Source organism: Armigeres subalbatus, chromosome 2, assembly GCF_024139115.2.
Source record: "Armigeres subalbatus isolate Guangzhou_Male chromosome 2, GZ_Asu_2, whole genome shotgun sequence".
NCBI classification, from domain to species: Eukaryota; Metazoa; Arthropoda; class Insecta; order Diptera; family Culicidae; genus Armigeres; species Armigeres subalbatus.
The window spans coordinates 12940062-12965514 of record NC_085140.1 but is presented as its reverse complement, the minus strand read 5'-3'; the positions used below and the strand labels follow the sequence as shown (position 1 = coordinate 12965514).

General features: G+C 39.0%; 2 protein-coding genes across 7 annotated transcripts in view; one reads left to right on the top strand and one right to left on the bottom strand.

The window, feature by feature from the left end:
- The window catches only part of LOC134217767 (uncharacterized), a 566229-nt gene that overhangs the window by 399784 nt on the left and 140992 nt on the right, over positions 1–25453 (bottom strand). Inside the window, exon 1 of one of the 6 annotated variants that reach the window (XM_062696575.1) lies at positions 5190–5722. The exons of the other annotated variants lie outside the window; for them this stretch is intronic. Coding sequence (XP_062552559.1) covers positions 5190–5230 — 41 coding nt within the window. The 5' untranslated portion in view covers positions 5231–5722. Of the gene's footprint in view, positions 1–5189; positions 5723–25453 lie in introns of those variants that run through there. 6 annotated transcript variants of the gene reach the window in all.
- LOC134214559 (uncharacterized) lies at positions 11140–13502 on the top strand. The gene is made up of 4 exons (XM_062693910.1): positions 11140–11723; positions 11797–12348; positions 12621–12934; positions 13020–13502. Exons 1-4 carry the CDS (start codon positions 11156–11158, stop codon positions 13500–13502), a joined length of 1917 nt encoding a protein of 638 aa, XP_062549894.1. The 5' UTR covers positions 11140–11155.

The following is a 25453-nucleotide window of genomic DNA, read 5'->3' as shown; positions in this document are numbered from 1 at the left end:
TCCTTTCAAGAGGCTCAGGCCTCCTTTCAAGAGGCTCAGAAGCCTCCTTTCAAGAGGCTCAGAAGCCTCCTTTCAAGAGGCTGGAAGCCTCCTTTCAAGAGGCTGGAAGCCTCCTTTCAAGAGGCTCAGAAGCCTCCTTTCAAGAAGCCTGGAAGCCGCCTTCCAAGAGACTCGGAAGCCTCCTTTCAAGAGGCTCAGAAGCCTCCTTTCAAGAGGCTCGGAAGCCACCATCAAGCGGCTCTGAAGCCTCCTTTCAAGAGGCTGGAAGCCTCCTTTCAAGAGGCTCGAAGCCTCCTTTCAAGAGGCTCGGAAGCCTCCTTTCAAGAGGCTCGGAAGCCTCCTTTCAAGAGGCTCGGAAGCCTCCTTTCAAGAGGCTCGGAAGCCTCCTTTCAAGAGGCTCGGAAGCCTCCTTTCAAGAGGCTCGGAAGCCTCCTTTTAAGAGGTTCAAAAGCCTCATTTTGATTTTAATTTTTAAAGTTTTGGAAGCCTACTTTCAAGAGGCTTTTCTCTGACAGCCAAGCGGCACTTAAGTCGCTTAATAACTACACTTGTAACTCAAAGCTAGTGTGGGAATGCATTCTGGCTTTGAAAAACTTATCCATACGCAATCGAGTCTACCTATATTGGATCCCAGGACATACGGGTCTAGAGGGAAACGAGATTGCTGATGAGCTAGCCAGGAATGGATCTAATGAAAGGTTCATTGGCCCTGAGCCCTTCTGCGGGATCTCAGACTGCTCTGTAAAAATGGAACTGAACAAATATATGGTCAGTCAAATCACATCAAACTGGAATGCACTTCCCCATACGAGCCAATCCAAAAGGCTCGTAAAGATTAACCCCAAGAAAACCCAACAACTATTAGGTCTCAACAAAAGGGATCTCAACATCTACACCGGTCTAATAACTGGACACTGCCCCTGCAGATACCATCTACAAAAGATCGGAGCAATCCAAACCTCAAATTGCCGCTTCTGTGACGAGGAGAGAGAAACATCAGAACACATCCTCTGCTATTGCAGTGCACTCACCCAAGCAGCACGTGCAACATCTTTCAAATGTGTGTTTGTTCCTAATAAATTGCATTGAAGACACTGGCAATACATCGAGTCACATTAAAGCCACTCCCCAGTTTCAGAAAAACACAATGTTTCATTTCCGTTTAAGTGGCGTCGCAATATTCTACCTATCTGACTTCTTGGGTGGTTTAAAATTTGATGTGTTTCATATCAGAAACAAAACAGATAAGTTGCAGAATTAATAACACTTCGGTTCATTGCTGTTACGACAATGTTTCTGATATGTTACAAAACACTTTGAGCTCAGCTGAGCAGTATTTTATTTTTGACAGTCCCCTGCATGTTTCGTATAAGGTACAATGAAGTTACAAATGACTTTGTTGTTTATGTAGTGCACTTGTAGCAGAATCTCCAAATAGAATTGTTGGTGTGATGGTTATAGTAGAAGGTTGCAAATCTCAAGGTCCATGGTTCGATTCCCGGTTGGTTTTTCTGTTTTTATTTTCATTGTAGCAGCAAGATGTTGCAAATAGGCTCCACCTCTTGCGCTTTTTGTGTCACAAAGGAGTTCCTAATACGACGCGTTGTGCATAAGTTAGACCTTTAGTAAGTCACACCTCAGTTGTTGTTACTCACTGAGAAACAAGAGGTGTTGCTTGGGCACCCAACGTAGGTTCAAAGTTCTCAGCAAGCCCTTTTTAGGGCCTGCTGACATATGGATCTTATCCCCCAAGGACGTGGTTGGCTTCATAAAGCTAGTCTCGCCAGAATGGGGGAGTCACATACTGTAACTCAGGATCTCTATTCATCAATAATAGATGGTCTTGAGTTCAGTCGATACCAAGGTATCTCAGTGACAAACATGTTACTGAGATAACTTGCGTATTTCACAGCAAAAGGGTATATCACAATAGTCCTAAAATCTGGACGCAGTGATCTTCACCCGACAAACGAGGAAAAAGAAAAAAAAAAGAGGCTCGGAACCCTTCTTTAAAGAGGCTTGGAAACCTCATTTTAAGAGGCTCGGAAGCCTTTTTTTAAAAGGCTCCAAAGCCTCCTCCGATTATCTGACCGTGATTAACATGCACAAATCCATCTCTCGACGAAGGACCAGAAACGACTGCCCCAGATGACTGAAAGTCATTATCAACATTCCTTTACGGGATGGAATTGACAAGCGTGAACCATCTTGTTAGTATCAACAGATACGTATTTCGTTTCCTACTTGAAACCGACCGACCTAAGGCCACGACCGCCCTCTGCAGCAAAACGATTAACTATCTGGAGAGAACTACGAGTGATGATAACGACTGCAGTCTACGCTATACCAAGCGAACAACGCACTCAGCAACCTTTCCCGAGTAGCACACTTGCCACATATCAATTACTGTGTATATATGCGACCAAATCAAGTCACATTGGAGTTGCTGCAACCAAATTAAACTGAACTGTGCTACTAGGGTTGCCAGAAACGCCTTTTCGGGATTGCCGGCCTCCGTCACTGACAGAAGTTGGCGTGAGAGCGGCACTAATTTCTTCCTGAACAGGAGGTTAAAGAAAAATCCTATCCGACCCAGGCTCAGACCTTATTCAATGACCGAATCTTGAGCCAATACCTGGACGCTTAAATCATCTACACGGACGGGTAAAAAGTCGAAGGTAAGGTCAGCAACGGTGTCGTTTTTGACGACATCCAAGAAACTTTCTACCATCCAGCAGACCACAGCTTGGTATTCTTAGTGATAGTGGCTATCCTTCAGGCCATGGCTCGACACAGAACGAAGCACATTCTTATCGCCTATAGCTCGGCCAGTATGCTGATGTCCCGGACCTCCCCTATAGCCAAGCATCCCTACACACAGGCCATCTATGCGGTCTACAACAGTAATGTTTCCCTCACGTGGATCCCTTTAACAGCGGTACTCAAGAAAACGAGTATGTGAATGCATTGGCAAACATTGGGCGGAATAGTCAGTTTCTGAGACGTGAGGAGTCGGCATCGGTGGATCAAGTATTAACGGCATAATAGTGAAAGCACATGTCTAGTATTCCATTTGTCTGTAGATCGAATTTAGGTCAGGATGGTCTTTGTTTTTTTTAATTGCCATATTTTGAACAAAATGTCGTTTACTCGTTTTCGGCTTATTAGGTAAAACAGCCGGAAACAATCAAACTCTGGGTACTTTTGGGGCCCGAAATATGAAGAAACGGTTTCTATTTTACATGTCTCTATTCTTCTTGAAAAGATTGCACAACTATTCTAAAGGCCTGTTTGTGTTTATCAAACAAGGCGCAACGCTTTCCGTGACAAACTACTTCTCACTTTCCAACAGCCATCGTAAAAATCAAATTACAACTCAAAATTCTTCTCTCTGTGCCCTGAATTGGATGCCTGCAAGGCCCACCCATCACAGAAATGCCAACTTTATCCCGACGAATATGCGCACCCCAGCAATTGATGAGGTCCCATTTAAGCTGATTAATATCAGCTACCATCGTCGTCGGCGTCGTCATCATCGTCGTCGTCGTCGCGATGCGGTGGCGGATGAACGACGAAGACGATGTCTGTTGAACATCAGGCATCATCCCACAGACAGCTATCGGAGAAGGTTGCCGTGCTCGGAGCAATTTGTAAAACTTATCTCTATCTCGGATCCTGCAGCCTACTCCAGCCGCAGATGACTCGAAGAAGGACAAGACGGATGATAGTGCATGAGCGGGGCCACTATCTGTTTCCCTCGCCAAACATTAGCTCCTTCCCCGAGCAGCCGGCGGTGATCGAGCGTCAGTCTTGCATTGCATTCGAGTGAAGTATGAGAAGAATCCTACGAGGTTAGCCTCGCTTCGAAGAACCAAATGTCAGAAGAGCCTTTGTAATTAATTTAATTTTACACGAAATTTACATGATACTGTACCGGGGCTTAAGGAACGATGTGGCAGCCTGTCGAGCCTCTCAGTGGAATAAGTTCCTCCTTGGTTCACTGCTGGAAAGCAGGGAAATGTACAATTTAGACATCAGTAAGTAGCAGGATGTGAGATTGAGAGACTACGTAGAAGGAGGAAGTCTACAATAAAAGAGCCTCTTTTAAACGAGAAATCAGAAAACGAGATCCAGCTCACTGTTGACTATCTCCCCTATGGTAAACAGCATAAAAATTGAGTTTAGCTACTTAACTCGTTCATGTTTTAGAATTCTCGGGTTGCGCTCGTGATGTACTTTATACAGCCGAGTTGAGGGTGATTTTTGCAAAATTGACTCTTTCAACTGGAAAATCACATCATGTGCAGGATATTTGCCTCGCTGCCGCCGAGTGAGGAAAAAAGCCAAACGCGAATCTTGTAAGTGGGGGCATGATCTGTCTGTGACTAACAACCTACATATAGTGCAGCACGGGGAGGAGAAAAAGATAGATGGCAGATCGTTTGAAGTTTGAATGGAACGTTCTTATCGTGGTGCGGCTTTACTTCAACTGCTGCTGGCCCGTCGCATCGTTTATAGCGCAGCCCTCCGGAAGGATTAATTTGAGTTTGACTTTCGGAGCATTTTATGCCACACACAAGACGAACAATCTCGATTACATCCTCCGGGGATGTAATCTGTTTGTGGAAAAAATGTGATGAGTAGAAAAAGTTTGAGATTGATGTCACCCATATTAGGTGTAGAGTTTTTGGTTATCGGGTTTCGTTAAATTAAACTTCTGCGGTTAGCATTCTTAGAATTTAGGATTTAGATTATTAATTTGGTATTGGACAGCTAATTAAAATATCTAACGAGCTAAGAATGTTGTAATATGTTGTAATTTTGGACCGTAATACTTGGTTTTTCTGTTTGTATTTAATTGATTGAATTTAATTTGTATTTAATACCAAAAAATCAGTACCATAATGATAATTTTGGATCATGACCCAGTATACTAGACGGTTCCTTACACTACAGATGTTGCCTAGACTTCCCAAAAAAATCACCAGCTTTTCTAGGATTGAATATTCAAATGATTTGAAGCTTTGATCTACAGCCAGTGATATATGCAACTGAATTTAAATCTCATTGATCGTCCAAGAGCTACAAAAGACTGCGAATCATCCGTTAAAACATCGTTCGACACAATTGCGACTCGGCATCAGATTATCATTTGATGAAAGTAATTCCATAAATGTACCACAACTTACCTTGAACGAAACTGGCTGACTCTCTGATGATAAGCCATCATTTTTAATCACAACACAATATTCACTCGAAAGCCACTCAACTCAATTATTTTACCCTTGCCTCAACCTTTTTTTCGACACAAACTCACAACTTTCTCCGCACTTCAAAAGCACCACTATTTCACCAACAAGCTTATACAAATAACACAAACAGTTCGATTATTTTCGATAACCCGACGTTTTTTTAATCGATTTCCGCTTTGGTTCCTCGTATCTAATCGGTTTTACTTCCGCCCGAAAACGAAAAAAAAATCCCGTAATCCCGCGTCCTTCAAACTTCGAACGAAACCAAGATTTAAACGATAGTAAATTTAGCTTTCGAACTGGGGGATCGCTGGTGGATTTCCAATTTCACAAACGGATTAGACAAATCGAAACCGAACAAGGATTCAAACCGGATCGTAGACTCGTTTCGCGTACAATAATGGAGCGCATCGGTTTCAGCTGATCTGAGCCGCGCGCGCGGTCGGCCGTTTGAGGTTTTCTCTTCGAGAGCACTCTTTCGTCGCTCCGATGGCCGAAGGCCCTCCTCCCATCATACGGGATATGCCGCTGATTCAATTTAAATTTAAATATCTGTTTTTTTTTTGCTCATAGTCCTACCTATACACCTCCGAAGAAAAGTGTACATGGGTGTGAATACTTGCGATCGAGAGGATTAGTGAGCGACGAAAAAGAATCACCGGTCAGTTCGCCATTAGGGAAGATAATCTAATACAGATTTAGTCAATTATCATGAAAAAAAATTGCTTGACTAGCGCCAAATAAGTATTTTGCTTCGATAGATAACTATGCGGTAGTAATGCTTTGTATTAGTTGAATCCGTTTTTGACCATTCTCCCCGAGCCGATGATGCGGCTCTCGGCTTACGTCAATGCATCTGTTTGTTGTCGAAGTTTTTCCTGGCCCGTGCTCTGAAAAATGGAGATGCTCCCGGTGTCACCCGACTGATGTGTCATTCATCCCACTACTGCTGGCTGAACTGTAATTAAGTAATCAGCTCTGATGGACATCAAACCAAGCTGGCCGCTGATGATGGTTCCCACTCACTCGGAATGGAATGTGAAATGCGAAGGTCATCATCGTTGGTTGCCTTGTGATGGCCGCGCGTCTAGCACAGGTGTGATTCTGTTCTGGGAACGTGGCAGCAATCAGCGGAATTAATGAAAGGCGGAAAATTAATTGATCGAAGTGTTCAAACCGCAGATGTTGGGTAATAAAATGTACAAATTCGCGAATCGGAGGCGAAGTTTGCACCTGTCGATTTTAACATTCTGAATTTACATCAGCAGCATTTCTTATGAAGTGGAAATTGTTTCGACATTGTTCATGCAGTCTAAAAGATAAAGCCAAACCTTGAGCTCATGTAATCATTCTGTTGGAAGGGCACTATAATTGGGTCTTCCGTAGCATAACGGTAAAGTGCATGGCTTCAAAGTAGATCATGATGAATTCAATAACCGGTCCAGGACATGGAAATTCATTTCGCTTCTCTGGACCACATGATGTACGAATTCATAAACTATAATAAAACCACCGTAGCTGTGGCAGTGTATCTTAAATGCTTGGCTGGGAAGATACAACGTCCTAATACGGGATGTGGTACCTATAAAGAAAAAGAATAAACTATGAAGTGCGTGTACAAATAACGCGGCCAATACATTACTATGAACAACGTTGTACGATATTCGACTACAAATAATCAGCAAAGATCCACACGACGAAGAAAAGATCACAATAAAACTGCTTAACTCTGTTGGTTCCGGCAGGATGATTTACGACGAATACAATCCTCGTCGTGATACTGCAAAGAAGCTTTCATACGTGTGGAGCGACTATTTTCCATCAAGAAGTCGCACTGGGAACCAAATTTAATGTTTTCAGGCTTAATTATGTCAAACTTAAGGGTATGCGATACACACTTTTCTTGGCGTATCGAAAGTACACTGTAGCGCATATTGCCTTATATTAGCGCATTTTTGAGCCTTCTATCAAAAGTTTGGTTTCGGAGTGATCCTATAGCCTTTACGTATACTATACGAGGAAGGCAAAAAAGATAACAGCCCTCCGATTTCGCATTCACCTTAAGGCAAACTATGCTCGGATGATTTTGAAGGGAAGGGTCATTTGGCCGAAACCCATTCAGCCGAAAGCAATTTGGCCGAGCAGACCATTAGGCCGAAAGTCATTTGGCCGGAAGGGTCGTTTGGCCGAAAGGGTCATTTGGCCGAAAGGGTTATTAGGCCGAAAGGGTCATTTGGCCGAATAGGACATTTGGCCGAATAGGTCATTTGAAAAGTGAGAAATTAGAGAGACGTTTTAATTATCATTCCAAATTTCCCACTTCTCACTGTAAACAAATAAGGAGCGCGAAGTGAGTAGTGAGACGTCTCAAAACTCATTTCGCGCTTCTCATTTTTTACAGTGAGAAGTGAGAAATGAAGAATGAGAATTGAAACGTCTCTCTTCTTACTCCTAATTTCTCACTTTTCTAAATGTATTATTCGGCCATATGTCCTATTCGGCCAAATGACCCTTTCGGCAAAATGACCCGTTCGGCCAAATGACAAATGACTTTCGGCCAGATAGGTTTCGGCCTAGTGACATTCGGCCAAATGGTTTTCGGTCGAATGGGTTTTAGCCAAACGACCCTTCCCCGATATTGAATGGAATAATTGTTGAAGCAGTATCCAATTGAATAATTTGTTTGAAAAACTGCATATATCCATTTTACACAATTCCGAGAAAACTGCAAAAAAACTTTTTGATTTCTTCGATAGAGATCAATAGTTTTTGGCAAAACTCAGCATCCTGGAGCACTTCCAGTTCTAAAACTACAAGCAGTTCTTCATAATTGGTCTCCAAAGTGCGTGTACATATGTAGTCTCTCGAACAAACGAAAAATTCTTTATACATTCCTAACAAAAATCTTTTTTTCGTCAGAATACGTATTTTTGGACGAGGATTCAGAATATGTATATAAAAATCTTATTTTGTCCAAAATGTCACATATGTAGTCTCTCAAATAAGCAGTTCAATTGGGTTCTATGTGTCCAACAGAACATGAACCATTTAAAAAAACGAGCAATGGGTAATGTTTTTAACATAAATTCACATGAAATTCGAAGTGCTTTAAAAAATCACCCTTTGGTATATTTTGAATCCGTTTGCGGTGTTTGCTAGTTCGGGCCAAATATTATACATAAAAAATAAGCAACCTTAACAAACTTTTTTATAAATATTTTTTATATTTAAATTATTTTTTATATGCATCGTTTCAACTTGCCCCGCGAATCGGGGCAAGTTGAAACACTGTGTTATATAATTTTGCCGTATTAATAACAAAATGTATGTACTCAGTGACACTCAAGAAACACGAGGTTGTAAAGGTGACTATAAAACTGCCCGGATTCGCATAAGAGTCCCATATAAGTTTTTGACGATTTTAATTTTGTTTCAGATATTAGTTGAAAATTGTCTCCTGTTTAAGAAAAACTGATGAAATAGTAGGCTTTGTTCTAGAAATTTGAAAAAAAATCCCACTTTTGTTGTCTCATCTTGATATTTACTCGCATAAAAATCAGATTCCAGATTTTGATAGGTACTCTTTTACAAAAAAAAAAGTTTACGGTCCATTTAATTGTCCTACAGCAATAAATACGGATAAAGAATATTATGTCAATTTTTTGGAGAGATACCAATTTTTTTTCAATTTATTATTTTTTTCTCCATGTAAAACAAGTTTGATAAATTCAACTGCAAATTACTCAAGTCGGCGAAAATGACATGGGACTCTTATGCGAATAAGGGCAGTGTACAACAAAGCCACAAGCGTATTTTCAGAGACCAAATTCTGGAGAACGCACTACGCTGAAAATTTATCAAATTGATTTCCTCCTACTGGTGACCACTCGGATTACTATTCAGGATGCTTCATTATTTGGTTCACTTGTATATTGCGCAGTTGATTAATTCGATTTTGGCTTAACTAACCAGCCATCATATCTCTCATAAACTCTTCGATTGAAAAAAAAAGCAGCTGGGGAAGTGAAAGGTGGAGTTAACGAAATGTTTACATACTCTGTGTTTTATTTTTCTGAGAGTTAGTGCTCGTAGATTAAGAATCTCAATACATGACCCCTTTTCATTCTAGTGGAGATTGTAGGAGGGTTGCATTCATGACGGAATGGGGGGAAATTTATTAAATTTATGTTCAGAAGTTTGCATATTTTTATAAATTTGTGTTTTTTGAATGTATGTTTTTTGAAACCATGCTGTATTCTGGAAAAAAATTACTTTTAATGGCAAGGGTGACTTTTTGAATTGTTGTTTCAACTTGCCCCGCACCACACATTTCTATTTGCCCCGATGCACAGTGGCTAAAATCGTGTTTCGAGCGCGTTTAATTAATAGTATCTTTATTATGCAATTCAGCGTAATGATGTCTTCGAGACATTTTATCAGTAAGTTTATGCGATTCTTTAGAGGTATTCAGTTTACTGATCAATTCCCCTAAAAGTAAGATGAAAAATTTATTTTTTCCACTTCACAACATATAAGGTTTGATTCTTCATGCAAGTTGTAGCAAAAGTTCTCCTGAAAAACTTTGCCGAAGACACCAACTTCGTAATTCCATTACTTTTGGAGACTTTTTACGTTTTATGCGGACAAACCCTTAAAATGTGTTTTTCCTCATATCTTTTTCACTTCGATTTCTACTTTTTATGCATGTTCTAAAAAGTTTTAGATAATATTAAAATACGATGTTTTGTAGCTATTGTGACTTAAAAACTTAAAAAAGTTATAACAGTTTTATTGGATTTTTAGTCGTATTTGATTTGATTGCTACTTGATAACGGGCAAATTGTGGCAGTCAATCTCATACGCATAACAAAGTACAAGTAATGAACTTTAAATTATTATCTGAACTGTAGAGTTGTAAGCGAATGTAAGGAATGTTTCATCAAAAACCATTTCCTACTATTCAAGGTAGAAATCAATCACCCTTCAATGAGTTGATGAACTAATGCACCATGCGTCTCCATGTGCTTGGTTGCTTATACAGGCCTGGGAATTGTCGCGTTTGTCAATGACACTCGACAAGATGCTTAAAAATATGGTCGGTCGTGAAAATCTTGTCAAGTAATAGTTTCCCGTCGCACGACAAGATTGCAAAGACCAGATGACAACTTCTTTCAATCGCGGCTATCTACTTCTGTTGTTTGTCATTACCAGCATACATCTGCGACAAATTGCGACAGCTCACGCTCTCGGTTTTGAGCACAACAAAACATTGCACTCAAAACTAGCCTTAATGGATTATGTCGCAACGTGTTGGTCATCTCCTTTCTGCACTAGTGGATGAGTATCAAGCAGGATGTCATACGATACCAGATCATAACGAAAAAAAAAACACAACGCAAATACTTAATTGCTAATACGGGTGCCAGTTTTCGTACTAAATATCGTAATAAAGAGTAACTTGATGCCAATCCCCATACACTCAATTTTCTTTCTCTACTTTGACACGATGTTTATTAAGATCAATGACGTAATCTAAATAGGATATAATAGCCTATTCAAATTACGCCATTTACTTTAACAAATTTTGTGTTAAAGTTGAGCAAGAAAATTGAATGTAGGGAGTTTGGCGTCAAGTTACCTTTTATCGTGATATTTTTGATAATAAATGGCGTAATCTGAATAGGCTATCAGAGTCAAATAGACAGAAATTCATTTTTATGTAAATAAAAAGAAGAAGATGATTTGGCCACATATTATAAATGTGACATTATTCTTGTTCCTAGGTGCCTTGAACATTCCTAACAATTTGGCAACACTTCATGCTACATGTTTTAAATGTATTATGGTGTTCGATCTGTCTACGCGGTAGTTTTTCGTGCCGGAAAAAGTTCATGTTGTGAAAAATGGCTGAAAATTCGAAAAAACGAGTCACGGCCGTGGAAGTTATCAAAACTCTGACCCGTGTGGAAAGTGACGTGATATTTTGTGCTATTGATCCCACTAGCAAATGCCAATATTCCCAGGCAAAGTTTGACTCTGGGAATTTCGCTCGACACTTCCGGAATCAGCACTTGGAATTGGCGATCATAAACAATTTGTGTAAGGCTGAAACTCCTGCCAAAAAACCAAAGGCTATCCCGAAACTACCTGTGGCTATTAATAAGCCAACCTTCATGGAAGGTTGCATGAAGCTTGTCACAATTCATCACCTGCCACTCACATGCTTCGAGTGGGAAGGGTTAAAGCTGATAATAGACCCGATTTCCGAAGCTTTGAATGTGAAAATAAACCGGAAAAATATAAAATTACATCTGGAGGCAACTGCAAACCGGATCAAGCAAGTCCTCATCAAAGAGATGCGGGGAAAGTTAATTTCGGTTAAGCTGGATTCGGCGTCCCGGCACCATCGCCATATTTTAGGAATCAATGTCCAGTACGAACTACACGGCGCAGTTGTCATTCGAACTCTTGGTAAGTTTTTAATTTATATTTTATTTTAATAAACTTCTGATAAATTTCATAATGTGCGACTTATGTTTTACAGCGATGATGGAAGTGAAGCAAAGTCAGACGGCAAAATTCTTGAAGGACAAGATCCTGGAAGTCCTGGACACCTACGGCGTCACAATCCACCAGATTTTTTCAGTTACCACGGATAATGGAGCTAATATGATAGCGGCTATTAAAGAGCTGAAAACGTGCCTCTCAAAACAGCTCATAGATGGTGAAGAAGCGTCGAAGATTTGTTTGGATGACGACGATGATGAAAGCGCAAACAACGAAACGGATATGGCCCTGCTGGAAAATTTGATAATGGAGTTCCGCAACCAATTGAGTCTGGTAAGGTGCGCAGTCCATACGCTGCAATTAGCAGTAGGAGACGTGATTAAAAAGAACGACGCAAACATTGCCAGAATAACAAAAGTTGTCAAGGAAACCCGTAAAACAAAATATACTTTGTATTTTGAACATAAAAATGCTTCGAAAGCACCGTTGTGGTGCATTACGCGATGGGGAGGACGGTACGAGATGATAAACTCAATTGTTTCTCAAGAGTTCTTCTACAAAGAGATTGGACAAGAACATAAAGAACTCGGTAAGTCTGTTCTCAACACATTAGGGCTAACAATGGGCCTTCGAAGTTAAGGGTTAGATACAGCGGCGTAGCCAAGGGGTGGTTTTGGACGTAACCCCCCCCCCCCCCGGGAAAGGATTTTTATTAAAAATAAAATTCGAAAAAAGGAATGTTCAGAAAACCCCCCACAGACCAATTTTCTGGCTACGCCACTCGTTAGATATAATGGGCTATCATTAAAACCATTGGACTTTCTTATTCGAGCTTAAAAATATATTTTCTTTATCCCACAGAACTTTTTGAAGGCGACTGGAATTATATGAAGCATTTTGTGGCCGCTTTTAAGCCAGTTTATGAACTGACAAAGAAAATGCAAGAAAAACATTGCTCGCTGAACGATTTTTACATTTCGTGGTTGCAAGCAACGTGCATGGTTGAAAAGGAGATAGACAATCCTTTTCATGATCCACTTCTTGAGACCCTGAACACCAGATTGAAATTGTTGATGGAAAATATGGTTTTTAAGGCGGCAATTTTCTTGGACCCACGCCTAAATTTTCTGGGTTCAAAATTGTTTGCATCTGTAGATGAAAGAGAAGCTGTGATGGTAATTATTATTTTGATTTTTAAAAATTAGGATGTGCTTATTACCGTAGTTTTTCAATACACTGTGATTGTTTTTATTATTCTAGAACTTTATCATAAATACGTATAATCGTATCGTTAACACTGCATGTGTTTCTTCAACACCGTCATCATCAACCAATGTTCAATCAACACCAGCTCCAGATTGCGTTAACAAAGACGTTAGCGATGAATTAGAGGATTACATAACGAGAATGATCGGGGGATGTTCTGCCAACATTTCTGGTACACCATCGTTTCACATTCAACTGCGACAACTTGAAGTGGAACCACGACAGCCACACCATTATGACGTGTGGAATCACTGGTTGGCTAGGAAGCGCACACATCCAGAACTATATGCCGTAGCTATGGTTGTTCTTGCTGCACCATCAAACCAAGTTAGCGTGGAACGAGCGTTTAGTGCCCTCGCGTTGGTGTTATCCGACCTACGAACTGGACTTGCTGAAAAAACTCTTGAGGAAATTCTTCTCGTCAAATTAAACAGAGAGATTTTTCAAAAAGTCGTTGCATCACCGGATGATGCTTAGGCTTGCTTTCCATTTCCAACCATTACAATATGTTATTTGTTTTTGATCTGATACAATAAGAATAACAATAATAAAAAAACTTAAACTACGATTTTTTCTCTATGATACAAGTAAATATAAAAAATCCTATTTCAATTTCCATACATCCTTTCGAGTGGAAGTCGTTCAAGGATTAATTTGTTCTATGTCAGAGATAAGCCAATGCAGGTTGAAAGTTTCTAAAAAACATCTACCTACAAACCCATTGAGCTGTTTAACGCTAACCAAATCATCATTTGTGGCTGTACTCTACGGCAGAAGGAACTATGCCATTAGCACGAAGTACAGTTAGACCACTGAGAATGGCGCTACACTGTAAATGGACTTTTCAATGTTTATTAGAGAAATTCTCAGCCCTTGGATGGTTTACCTCTGAACGCAAATAAACTTGTGGTGAAAAGAAAATCTAAGATGTGAATTTGACTCAAAATCTCGAAATGTTGAGCATGCTTGCAAGAATCTAGAAGAACTTCAAAAACGTAATAACTTATTACTGAAAATAACGTTAATGATAGGAGCGTCGTGTGAATCACGCCTTTCTGACCAGGACGCTTCGCATACGATTCAGGCCGAATAGGGGTAGTAGGGGCAATATGAACATACGGGGCAATATGAGCCACCCTCATTTTGAGCTTATTGACTAGTTTTATCATGTAAAAGTTAAATGATCTTTAACAGGATGCTCCACATATGCATCAACGTGAAAACCGCATTAAAATTCAATCCAAACATGAAAATATACTTGAAAATGTAAATTTTCGCTGCATAGGCAAAATTATTATAAGATTTGAAGTTTATAAATAAGGTTTTGACACAAAACTGATTGAAATACAGGTCAAAAATACACCACAATCAAAAGATATATTAAAATTGAATATTGTGTACACATGTTTGAATTGATACAAATCTGAATTTATCATAAAACTTTTTTTCCCAAAACCGGTCTCTATGGGGCAATATGGGCATACCTGCACAGAGCAAGATATCAGGCCTTAAAATGCGAACAAGTTCAAATTTCAGTAGTCAAATACAAGAATACTATCATATATGTAAGATTCATTACGGAAAAATTACAACAGCGCATTACTGCGATTGAAACAGAAAAAATGACCATTGTGGCTGTTCAAACGGTGAAGAGTGACAAATCGGTTCAGTCCGCTGTTGTGCGGTTTTTTAATTTTATTTGGTATAGAATACTCACAACTATTGTAGGAATATCATAATCTTCCATATTACGATACTTTTTTCGCCTAAATAAAGGTTTTGGATGGGTGGCCCATACTGCCCCAAATGGTGGCTCATACTGCCCCGTATAGTCGGGAACACACATTGAAATCAATACATTTTCAAAAGTGCATTCCAACAATTTCCAAATGCATTTTTCGTCATTCATCGACGTAATATGAAAGGTAACATTCTCTAGTATAAGTCAACTACATTTAAACGATGTTTTTTTGAGTTTTTCGGCGCTTGTCGGAACGATTTCCTTAGGTGGCCCATATTGCCCCGATCACCCCTACTACTTAAGAATTTTTAGTAAATTAGAGCTAGAAGTATTAGCGTGACACCGTAACTATACTCAGGAAAGTTCACTTGTTGCTATTTCGGCAAAGTGCCATTATTTCGTTCCATTTCCTTATTTTGTGCCGTCACTAGCACCATATGAGCAACTTTGAGCAGGTCGTGAAATGTCATCAGTATCTCGCTATCACCTGCGATATAAAGAGTAGATCGGCATACTACGGGTCATCTTTATCTTTTCGTCTAGGGCACCAATTAAATACATCTGGTAACGACGTGTGAAATTTGTTATGGGCGAATAAACCGCTAACGGAGATCCTTCAAATATCACCATAGCCGACCGTTAGACCCAAATCGCATAAAAAGCGGCGAAGCATAATCGCCATCTGCTAGAGTGCTAGGTCGCCACATTCCATCGCTGCAGATCTCCATAACCGTGATCTTCCGTTTGCCATATACTTCAAGCGTGAGGGAAAGATATTAGAAAACTAACATAAACATCCTGAGAGAAACAAGATTCGAATCAGAAAATTAGTTTTTCAGAGGAGTTTCTTCACTTGTCATAAGACGAGTTACTACTATTTTACTTAATTCCACCACTTGTTCGTAGTTTTACAATTCAAACAAGTGGTGGAATTATATATGATAGTTTTATCACGTCTTGGGACAAAATTCGAATTGGTCCCGAACTAGGGACCTGATGATCCACTAAGAGCCATTGCGTCCCATTAGCTGAGCTTGGCCTAAGCAGTCAAACATTTGGGTTTTGTCCTTTGTCGTTTTTCTTAAAGCGGTATCAGTTTCTCAGTATACGGTCGAAGGTTCTTGAAGTGCCTAAAACAATACATATGATCAAGAATTTGTACTTCAATAAAACGAATAAAATTATAAAAATTGAGAATGCACTGGTGTTGAGGATACTCTTCATTGCCTTTCAATGCTCAAGTTTCCAGATTTCAGTAAGTATCTTCACCGTCTTCACCAATTGGATTTTTGTTCTTTAACTGCTCAGTTGCTGGTACCTATGACATTGCGGTACGAATTATTAAGATTGCTATGATTGCTTTGAATCTGTATTATATGAGGGAAACACTTGTGGTATCATGCCATGGTATTTAAGTACAACATTCTTGAAATGAATGCCATACCAATTATTGTCTTCATCAAAGATAGCCTTGAAATTATTTTCTTGTCGCCTTGGTACGAATACCACAAGTATGTCCCCATATGATGGACCTCAATGGACACGCCCATCACCGTTAGCAAAAAGTACCTAATTCTAGGTATTTTTTGTATCTTCCTTCCTCTCCCCTTTGTTATAAAATGACTAGCAAAACTACTCAACAAGGGCAGTAAAGGTGGAAATACTATCGTACAAAAATCGTTGCAAGGGAGTGGGTAGGCATTGAAAATAATCCATATTGGCGTTATAGGTATAATTTTTGAATGAACCTTTTCACAGTAGTCAGCACGAATTCGACGTGACACGTTTCATACGAAGGATTGCAATCGTGATTTGTCGTTTGACTTACATTGTTCACACAATCAAAACTATCGTGTTGGCCTTATAATTTAATTTTATTGTTTTCGCACTGAACTTGAAAAAAACTTCATTCATGATCGTAGTGCGCACGAGAAAATGATTTTTTTTTTATCTTTATTAAGGTGTTTTTTTTTAATCTACAGATTAAGTTCAACACCGGGAAAATATGAAAAGTCAAAATGAATTATAGACCAAAAACAAAAATAGATCTTTATCAAATAATTATTTCTTGAACAACAACCAAATCAATGATTTATGTATTATCGATATATTCTTATACGAAATTATTGCCTATTTGTCTTGTATAGTGGAAAGTGAAAGTGTAAAAACAAGAAATTATGAAGTGTGTGTCATTTTAGTTCTATTATGTAGTGACAAACATGTAGTTGGTAACGACAAGCGATAGGTATGTCGCGACAATTTCCAATGGTTGACAAGATGAACTTTTTTTGTCAGAGACCATATGAACTGTTCTTGTCATTCTGGTCCTGCGGAGTTCATGAAAAAACTTGTTAGCAGTGGAAAACGTCACACGACAAATATATTGTGACACAACAAGTGTGTGACAAAAATAAATTGTATCGTCAAAGAGAGAGACCGGCAGTACAGTGTGTCGAGCTTTCGTTGGTTGATTTGTGCTGTCAAGTTTGAGTTGACTGTTTTCACATTGTCATTGTCGCATAGTTTCTCCATATCAAGGTGACAATTCCCAGGCCTGTGCTTATACATCGAACATGCTCAAAACTTGTTGACATAAAAATTAATAAATCTCCAAAAGTAAAGAAATTACGAACTCGGTGTTTTCGACAAAGTTTTTCAGGAGAACTTTTGCTACAACTTTTATGAAGAATCAAACTTTATATGTTGTGAAGTGCAAAAAATAAATTTTTCATCTCACTCTTAGGGGGATTGTTCATAAGGCTGAATACCTCCAAAGTAGCGCGTCAACTTACTGATAAAATGTCTCGAAGACGTCATCACGCTAAATCACATTATAAAGATACTATTAAATAAACGCGCTAAAAACTCGATTTTAGCCACTGTGCGATGAGTTGAACATGCAGAGCAATATCAAACAACCGAAATTCAAGAATTAAAACGGGTCTTTCATCGATTTTTCATAATCATTATGATTATTCAACATTTAATGATTACCTACCGTGAAAATTTGATTAAAAAACTCTTCCAAACATTGTTTTGAGACCTGTTTTATTGGCACGTCAAATAGTTGTATTGGATTTTGCAAAGGGCGAAAAATGAACAATGGCAGGGATTGCCTTTGAAAGTTGCAATCTTTCGGGAATGGCAGTCAGAAGGTGCGTTTAGACGAGTAGTTTGTTGAAAATAGATATCAGAGCATTCGGTCTTTTACTATCTGAATAACAGCTTCCGTTTCAGCTTACCCCGCATTTCAACTTGCCCCGGTGTACCTTAAACGTAACGTATTTACATTTAACTTCTAACTTTTGAATCTATGGAGTTTGATTATAGGTATTGATATTGGAAACGATAACTTCCATGCTGTGTAGAATTATTAGCAATTTGTTTATTCAAAACTTCTGAAAATAAATAATTAATAACATAATAATTAAGTACATAATTAGAATTGCTTTGTTGCTAACTATTAAGCCCTTATTTACTCAAGCAAATGTAGGGCATTTATAGAATTCTTATTGATGATAGAATTTGAAGTTTAAAAATTCTATTAATCTATTATGAAACCAATCACCTTTCGTGGATGAGCAGACCAAATATTTTTATTTGATTCTTCTTCGTCCACCACCGCTGCCCTTGCTGCCAGTGTTGGTAAAATCACTCATAAATCTCAATCAACGAGCGCTCCCGTGCTAACGAAATCGTCTGCGATTTTGAAGGAATGCATCACGCTTGAATTTTTCATGCTAAAACGCATCATTTCACTCATTTGCCAAAAAAATCATTTTGGTTTAAAAACGCATTTGAAATCACTTTGGGGGTAATATATATAAAAAGTGTCTAATATTTCATGCGATAAACGTCAATTCACTGTTTTTAACGAAAGAGAACAAAAGAAAACCCACAATGATTCAAATGGATTATTCAACTCATCCATGAGTTTTTAAATGCTGGGTTGGGTGCGTTTCAACTCACGCTTGATTTATATCATCCATGAGTTTTGAGATTTTGAGTTTTTACCAACACCCCAGTCAACATTTTGGTATCTATATCTCTTGATATAAGTTATTATATAAGAACCAACTTAATCGTATATAATGCACAGATTGGCTATATACGTACCAAAGTGGAGGCGATATAGGTACATACGAGTTTTATTATACGATTTTTCCCGACATCATGAGAACAGTATTACGATTTTACATAAAAATATGAAAAAAAAAAAATCCTTCCAGCACCAGGTCTCGAACATGCGATTTTTAGATTTGCAGGCGGATACTCTACCACTGCACCATACTGCACATCTTGAACTAATTTGGAATTTTGCCCAACATAAACTACACAATTTATATCTTTACAACTGCTTGAAACTTCAACAAGCCGTTTGGACTGAAGTGATTTCGATTGTATTACGATTCGCATAGACATTCATTCGCACTCATATAGGATATTGCAAGGAGTATTAGTCATTACGAGTTTTTATTCACACAATTACGATTGATTTTCACTACGGTAAAAATTATCGTATTCGATGCATTCAATACAACATACTTTGACAATAATCTGACAAAGTTTGATATGCAATGCGATTCAGTTTTTGATGGACGCAAATGCGACTTTATTTGTTGTTTGTTATACGATATGTGGTTTACTGGGACTGCTTGCTGCCTCAGACATCATCGGCCTCTAGCCGTGAACTCCGAGCGATGCGATGGGCGATTGCATCTATAGCAACCGACACCACTGCATCCGACCATCATCAAGCACAGAATGACAAAAAATGCGCCCACTTCTTTCATGCATATTTGCAGACCCATCGGCAGTTCTATCGCTGGCGACTGCTTGCTGTGCAGGTTAACACAGCGAATGAACGAACGAAACGAAAAATGCGCAAGCAAAAAGCACGTCAGTACGCGCTGCTGTCACCAATTGTAATGACTCGAACACGGCAGGCATTGTTTCTTTTATACACAAAGAAAATTTTGCGGTGGACCCGAAGGCCCGTGACACACCGCATTCTGATGTCCGTGTTAGGAATGCACGGGATTGGTTACATATGAAATTTTTGCTGGCTGTGCAAAAAATGAAATTTTCAATAGCTTATCGTTAATATTCCTAAGTTTCAATGAAATAGGCAAATTGCTGGAGAGTGTCCAAGTCGATTGATATATAAATCTTAAAAATCCATCGGAAGATAAAGGCGCTAGTAACGTTCGAAATCTTCCCTTTCAGCGTAACGCTCTCGATTTCCAAAAATCTAAATGACACCCAGTATAGTAAAGAAAGACGTAAGTCCTACGCCAAAAGATATAACAGCCCTTCGGTTTAACATGTACACTTCATGGTACAAAACATATTTTTTCGCCTACTTTTTCGATTACATTAAATTGTCAAAATTACTTTGGTAATTTGATCAAATTTTCCTTGACCTTTTTCCTTGAGAACTGCGTACTAGGCTTAATAATCAAGGGAGTTCTTTGATGACCTGGAACGGAACAATTGTTGAAGCACAACAACTACTAAGTTGTTTGGGTTTCTATGCCTTCTTATCCCGACCAGCATGACAAAACAAAACAATATCGAAGTTTTACCAAGGCCAGTTATTAATAACAACTGTTGATCAAGTTGACCCGGCGGCATGGACGGTACATTATTGCTGGCGATCTCAATGCAAAACACGAAATCTGGGGGAACTTTCGGCGGAACCAAAATGGAACCATCATTCAACAGGATTTGGAGGAAGGCCACTATACTATCTTGAGTCCAGAGGCTCCCTCTCGATTAGGTCGATCTGAAGCCCATTCAATCATCGATTTCTTCATCACGAATATGACGAACAACATCTCTCAGCCGGTGGTCTACCAGGAACTGAGCGCTGACCACTTTCCGGTGGTGGTGGGTATTGGATGTACAGTCAACCGCAATCAACAAACCCGACAAATTTAAGGAAAATACGTTTCGTGACGAGGACATGGCAAATGAAGTGATTATATTTACGATCAACTTCATTCAACAAATCATTTTGGATTAGTACCGCAAATGATTTATGCATTTTGAACCACACATCGAGGTTCCTATTGGATATACAGGGGTTGGACAAAATGATCGGGACAGACAAAATTTTATCGAAATCCAAATGACCATAACTCGGTGAAAAATCAACCGATTTCATTGGTTCTTACAGTGTTCGACGGGAAAATTAATAAAGTTTATGGAAAATGTTTTAAGTCCATGTTCAGACTGCTGGATACCGGAGACAATCCGGATTATTAAAGGGCATGTCAAAAACGCATTTTTTTTAGCGCTTGTATTTTTTACTTGCGTGCAATGCTGACTCTTTCTATATTTTTTACATAAACTAGAGCTCTTCCTGAGTTGATTGATATATTGATGTTACAGATCGGACAACAAAAACCGTTTCCGTGAAATCCGGTTCCACCCATTGTTGCATGCACGATATTGTTCTAGTAGGCAGCGTTCTTGCACCAAGTGGTATCCTGTGGTTCTGAGCTAATATTTAAATCACAATTGTCCTAGACTACCGTCATACGCATATTTGTCCCATGTTTAATAAGAATTCCTATGTACATGGGACAATCATGCGTGGAACGGCAGTAGATGTGTGTGCCGGTACGAAAATTGTCGGTGGCTACGGCGCACAATGGTCGGATTAGTCAAATTTCACGATATAATTCGATAACTCGAAACCATCAGTGCTAGAGTTTTTACGTCTTCAGACGAAATTATCTGCAAGAAAATATCTATTTTTGGTGTAAGTTGTCATTAGGGTGGCCCTTTTATGACAAATTTAGTAAAATGTATTTTTTTAATCTTTCAAATTAGGGCAGTGATCCCCAAAGTGCGGCCCGCGAAGGGTTTAAGAACATACACTACATGTGGCCCATTGACAAACATCACATCCAAGAAAAGCTTTCATCGTGTCCAGTTTTTCGTTGTACTCTGGCTAGGCATACACAACTTTTACCGAGATACCGCACAGCCGAGCCCCAGCAAACATGTTTTTCGCCAAGATATCTGTCAAAGTTGCTTAAACTCAGCAAATAATTTGCCGAAACCCAGCTAACAAACCTCATTTTTGACGGGTAAGTTTTTTTTATTTTGCTGGGCACACGGCTGTGCGGATTTTGCCGAGCTGCAGAATTAAAATCTGAGTGTTATGTCAAGTTCACATCATGATGTTCAAGAAACATATACACCAAATATTTTTTTACACGGTTGGTATTCTTTAATTTCTCGATTAACGTGATTTTTCACAGCTTTTTAAATACCAGTTGATTTTTTTTTTATTTTTTGTGATTTTTTCATGGCGTTAACTCATAGTTTCATTAATACTAAAGGTCGTAATAAACTAAAACCCATCCGTGTAAAAAAAGAACTGGGTGTAAACCAAAAATCTTTTTATCGTCATGATTAAATAAATTTCTCACTTCATACATGCTATGTAGGCTAACGGCAACATACTTTGATGGTATTTTGGCGCTTTAACCAAGCTGAATATATAACGTTCGTAGGTAAAAATAATGTTGTCATGTATTGCACCCTAATATGAATTCTTTCATTCTTCAAAATAAATTGAGTTGTGGCAAAATTCGATTGAAAATTGCTTGATTTATAATTCCTGAAAATACGTCATGTTAACGTACTTCACTAAGAAAAATGTTCATCGAAATCAAAATTTTGTCATGCTGCGATTAGTTGGGATGATGAAGGAAAGGTTTCCGGAAAATTCAATTACTTGGAAATAATGGAAACACGGTGAACAGTTCAGAGTTCAGATTTACTCAGTTTTCTATTCAGTACTGCTGGTAAGTGGTTGTAGTTTGACTGGGATAATTGTTCTTATTTTCTGAATTTGTTAGTTAAAGATATTCAAACGGGTTTACATTTGCAGAGTCCGACATTTCGGCCCGTTATTGGGTCTTTATCCTGATGATCATTTTCCTTGAAAAAAGATCAAATAAACGAGTTGACACGTCGGGAAATGCAGGTATAATCCCGTTTGAATATCTCAGATCGAAAAAGTCAGAAAATAAGTACTGCTGGTAAGTTCACCTGGCTTCAAAAACACGTTTCAAACATGCTGTCGTTATTTGCAACAACTTTCATTGAACAATAATCATCGAGGATAAAAACAGTTCAAACTCTTAGAATCGGTCGACAGATGTTTATTTGGTAAAATAGTTTTGCAACTGAGCCGAGGAGATTTTGTTGCTTTGTTTTGTTGTTTTGTTTTGTTGTTGTAATAATATGAACTAAAACTCAGCTACGCTGTAGAATGTAATGCCCCTACAAATATGTTTTTTAAACAGATTCTTTGATTACTTTGTATCATACTTCAAAATTCAATCCGAAATGATAAACAAATATTGCAAATATACCGCGGCCCGCTTCAACAGTTCAAAATTGCTGTGTGGCCCTCGATAGTAAGCAGGCTGGGGACCACTGAATTAGAGGGTCGTACTGTTCTACAAAGTTGTAGAAAATTTAATTCTAAGCATTTTTTCCAAAATAATATTAATTTTATCTCATACAGGTGATGTTTTATGAAAAAATTACTAAATTTAGATAGGGTGGTCCCGAGAAAAAAAAACAATTTTTAGCTTCTACTTTTTTCAATTCAAATTATTTCAAAAAACTGTCAAAGCATCCATGTGTTTTACATGGAATTACGAAATTTTCATGCAAAAACCAATACGATCATTAAAAAAGTAAACAAAGATTAACAAATGAGATGTCATGGATTTCATTGGCCTAAATGTATAGTTTCAGAAGGGTCTGGGTCATTTGGCATAAAGTCATTTGGCATAACGGCATTTGGCATAAGGTCATTTGGCATAAAGGCCATTTGGCATAATGGTCATTTGGCATAACGGACATTTGGCATAATTTTGAACTGTAAGAAAAGAGTGGGTCATTTGGCATAACGGACATTTGGCATAATTTCGAGCTGTGAAAGCGAAAGGGATATTTTATGTAATGTATGGCGTAGATAAAGTAGGTCGAGGCTGTTTTCTGATAAATTTAGATTGATGGTAGACATTTTCCGGGAGAACAAAATAACAAAACGGCAGAATTACTTCCGAGAGAGGGATCACATCCATCAATGACTTATTCCGGCAACATGCCTACTTTTAAAGTAGAGATTACACCCACCATTGCTTCAATCCGAGCATGCGTCGTAAGACCGGATCAAATCCGCCATTGCCTTAATGCGGGTAAGCGCCTAACTTTAAAAACCCAAGCCACACACTTGTCGTAGACGAGTTACTAAAATCAATCAAGTCACATATGAGTTATTGCAACCAAATCAATCTGAATTGTGATTTTCGGGGAAGATATCACATCTACCATTGATTTATTCCCGACAAGCGCCTACTTATAAAGAAGGAGTCACATCTACCATTGCCATAATCCTGGAGGGCCTACTTTTAAAGAAGGGATCACATCCACCATTGCATTGCCACAATTCAGGCCACACACGTACTTTTAAAGAAGGGATTACATCCACTATTGCTTCAATCCGGACAAGCGCCTATTTTTGAAGAACAAATCAAATCCTTCATTGCCATAATCCGTGCAAGCGCCTATTTTTAAAGAAGGGATCACATCCACCATTGCCTCAATCCGGGCAAGCACCTTCTTTTAAAGAAGCAATCACATCAACCATTGTCATAATCCGGGCAAGTGCCTACTTTTAAAGAAGAGATCACATTCACCATTGCCTCAATCCGGGCAGGCGCCTTCTTTTAAAGACGGAATCACATCCACCATTGCCTCAATCCGGGAAAGCGCCTTCTTTTAAAGAAGGAATCACATCCACCATTGTCATAATCCGGGCAAGCGCCTACTTCTAAAGAAGGGATCACATCCTCCATTGCCATAGTCCATGCAAGCGCCTACTTTTAAAGAAGGGATCGTGTCCACCATGGCCTTAATCCATGGCATCCACCATGGCCTTAATCCGGGCATGCGCCTACTTTTAAAGAAGGGATCACTTCCACCATTGCCTCAATCCAGGCAAACGTCTTCTTTTAAAGAAAGCATCGCATCCACCATTGTCATAATCCGGACAAGCGCCTACTTTTAAAGAACGGATCACGTCATCCATTGTCATAATCTATGCAAGCGCCTCCCTTTAAAGAAGGGATCTCATCCAACATGACCTTAATCCGGGCAAGCGCTTACTTTTAAAGAAGAGATCATATCCTCCATTGCCATGATCCGGGCAAGCACCTACTTTAAAAAAGGGATCACATCCTTCATTGCCATAATCCGGCAACACCCCTTCTTTTAAAGAGGGGATTATATCCACCACTGCTCTAATCCGGGCATGCACCTACTTTTGCATTGCATTGCAAATGCATTCTTTCCACGAGAGGACAATGTCTTTTTAATATTGTTATCGACGGGTGTTATATTTACTATTCCGTGGTGTTTCCCGCACCACTTAGTCACCATTTAGCGAACGCAAAGAAAAATTATGCCAAATGTCCGTTATGCCAAAAGACCCTCACTTTTGACGTTGGTTACAATTATGCCAAATGTCCGTTATGCCAAATGACCGTTATGCCAAATGTCCTTTATGCCAAATGACCTTATGCCAAATGGCGTTATGCCAAATGACTTTATGCCAAATGACCCGCTCCCGTTTCAGAAGACGATTTATTTGTTT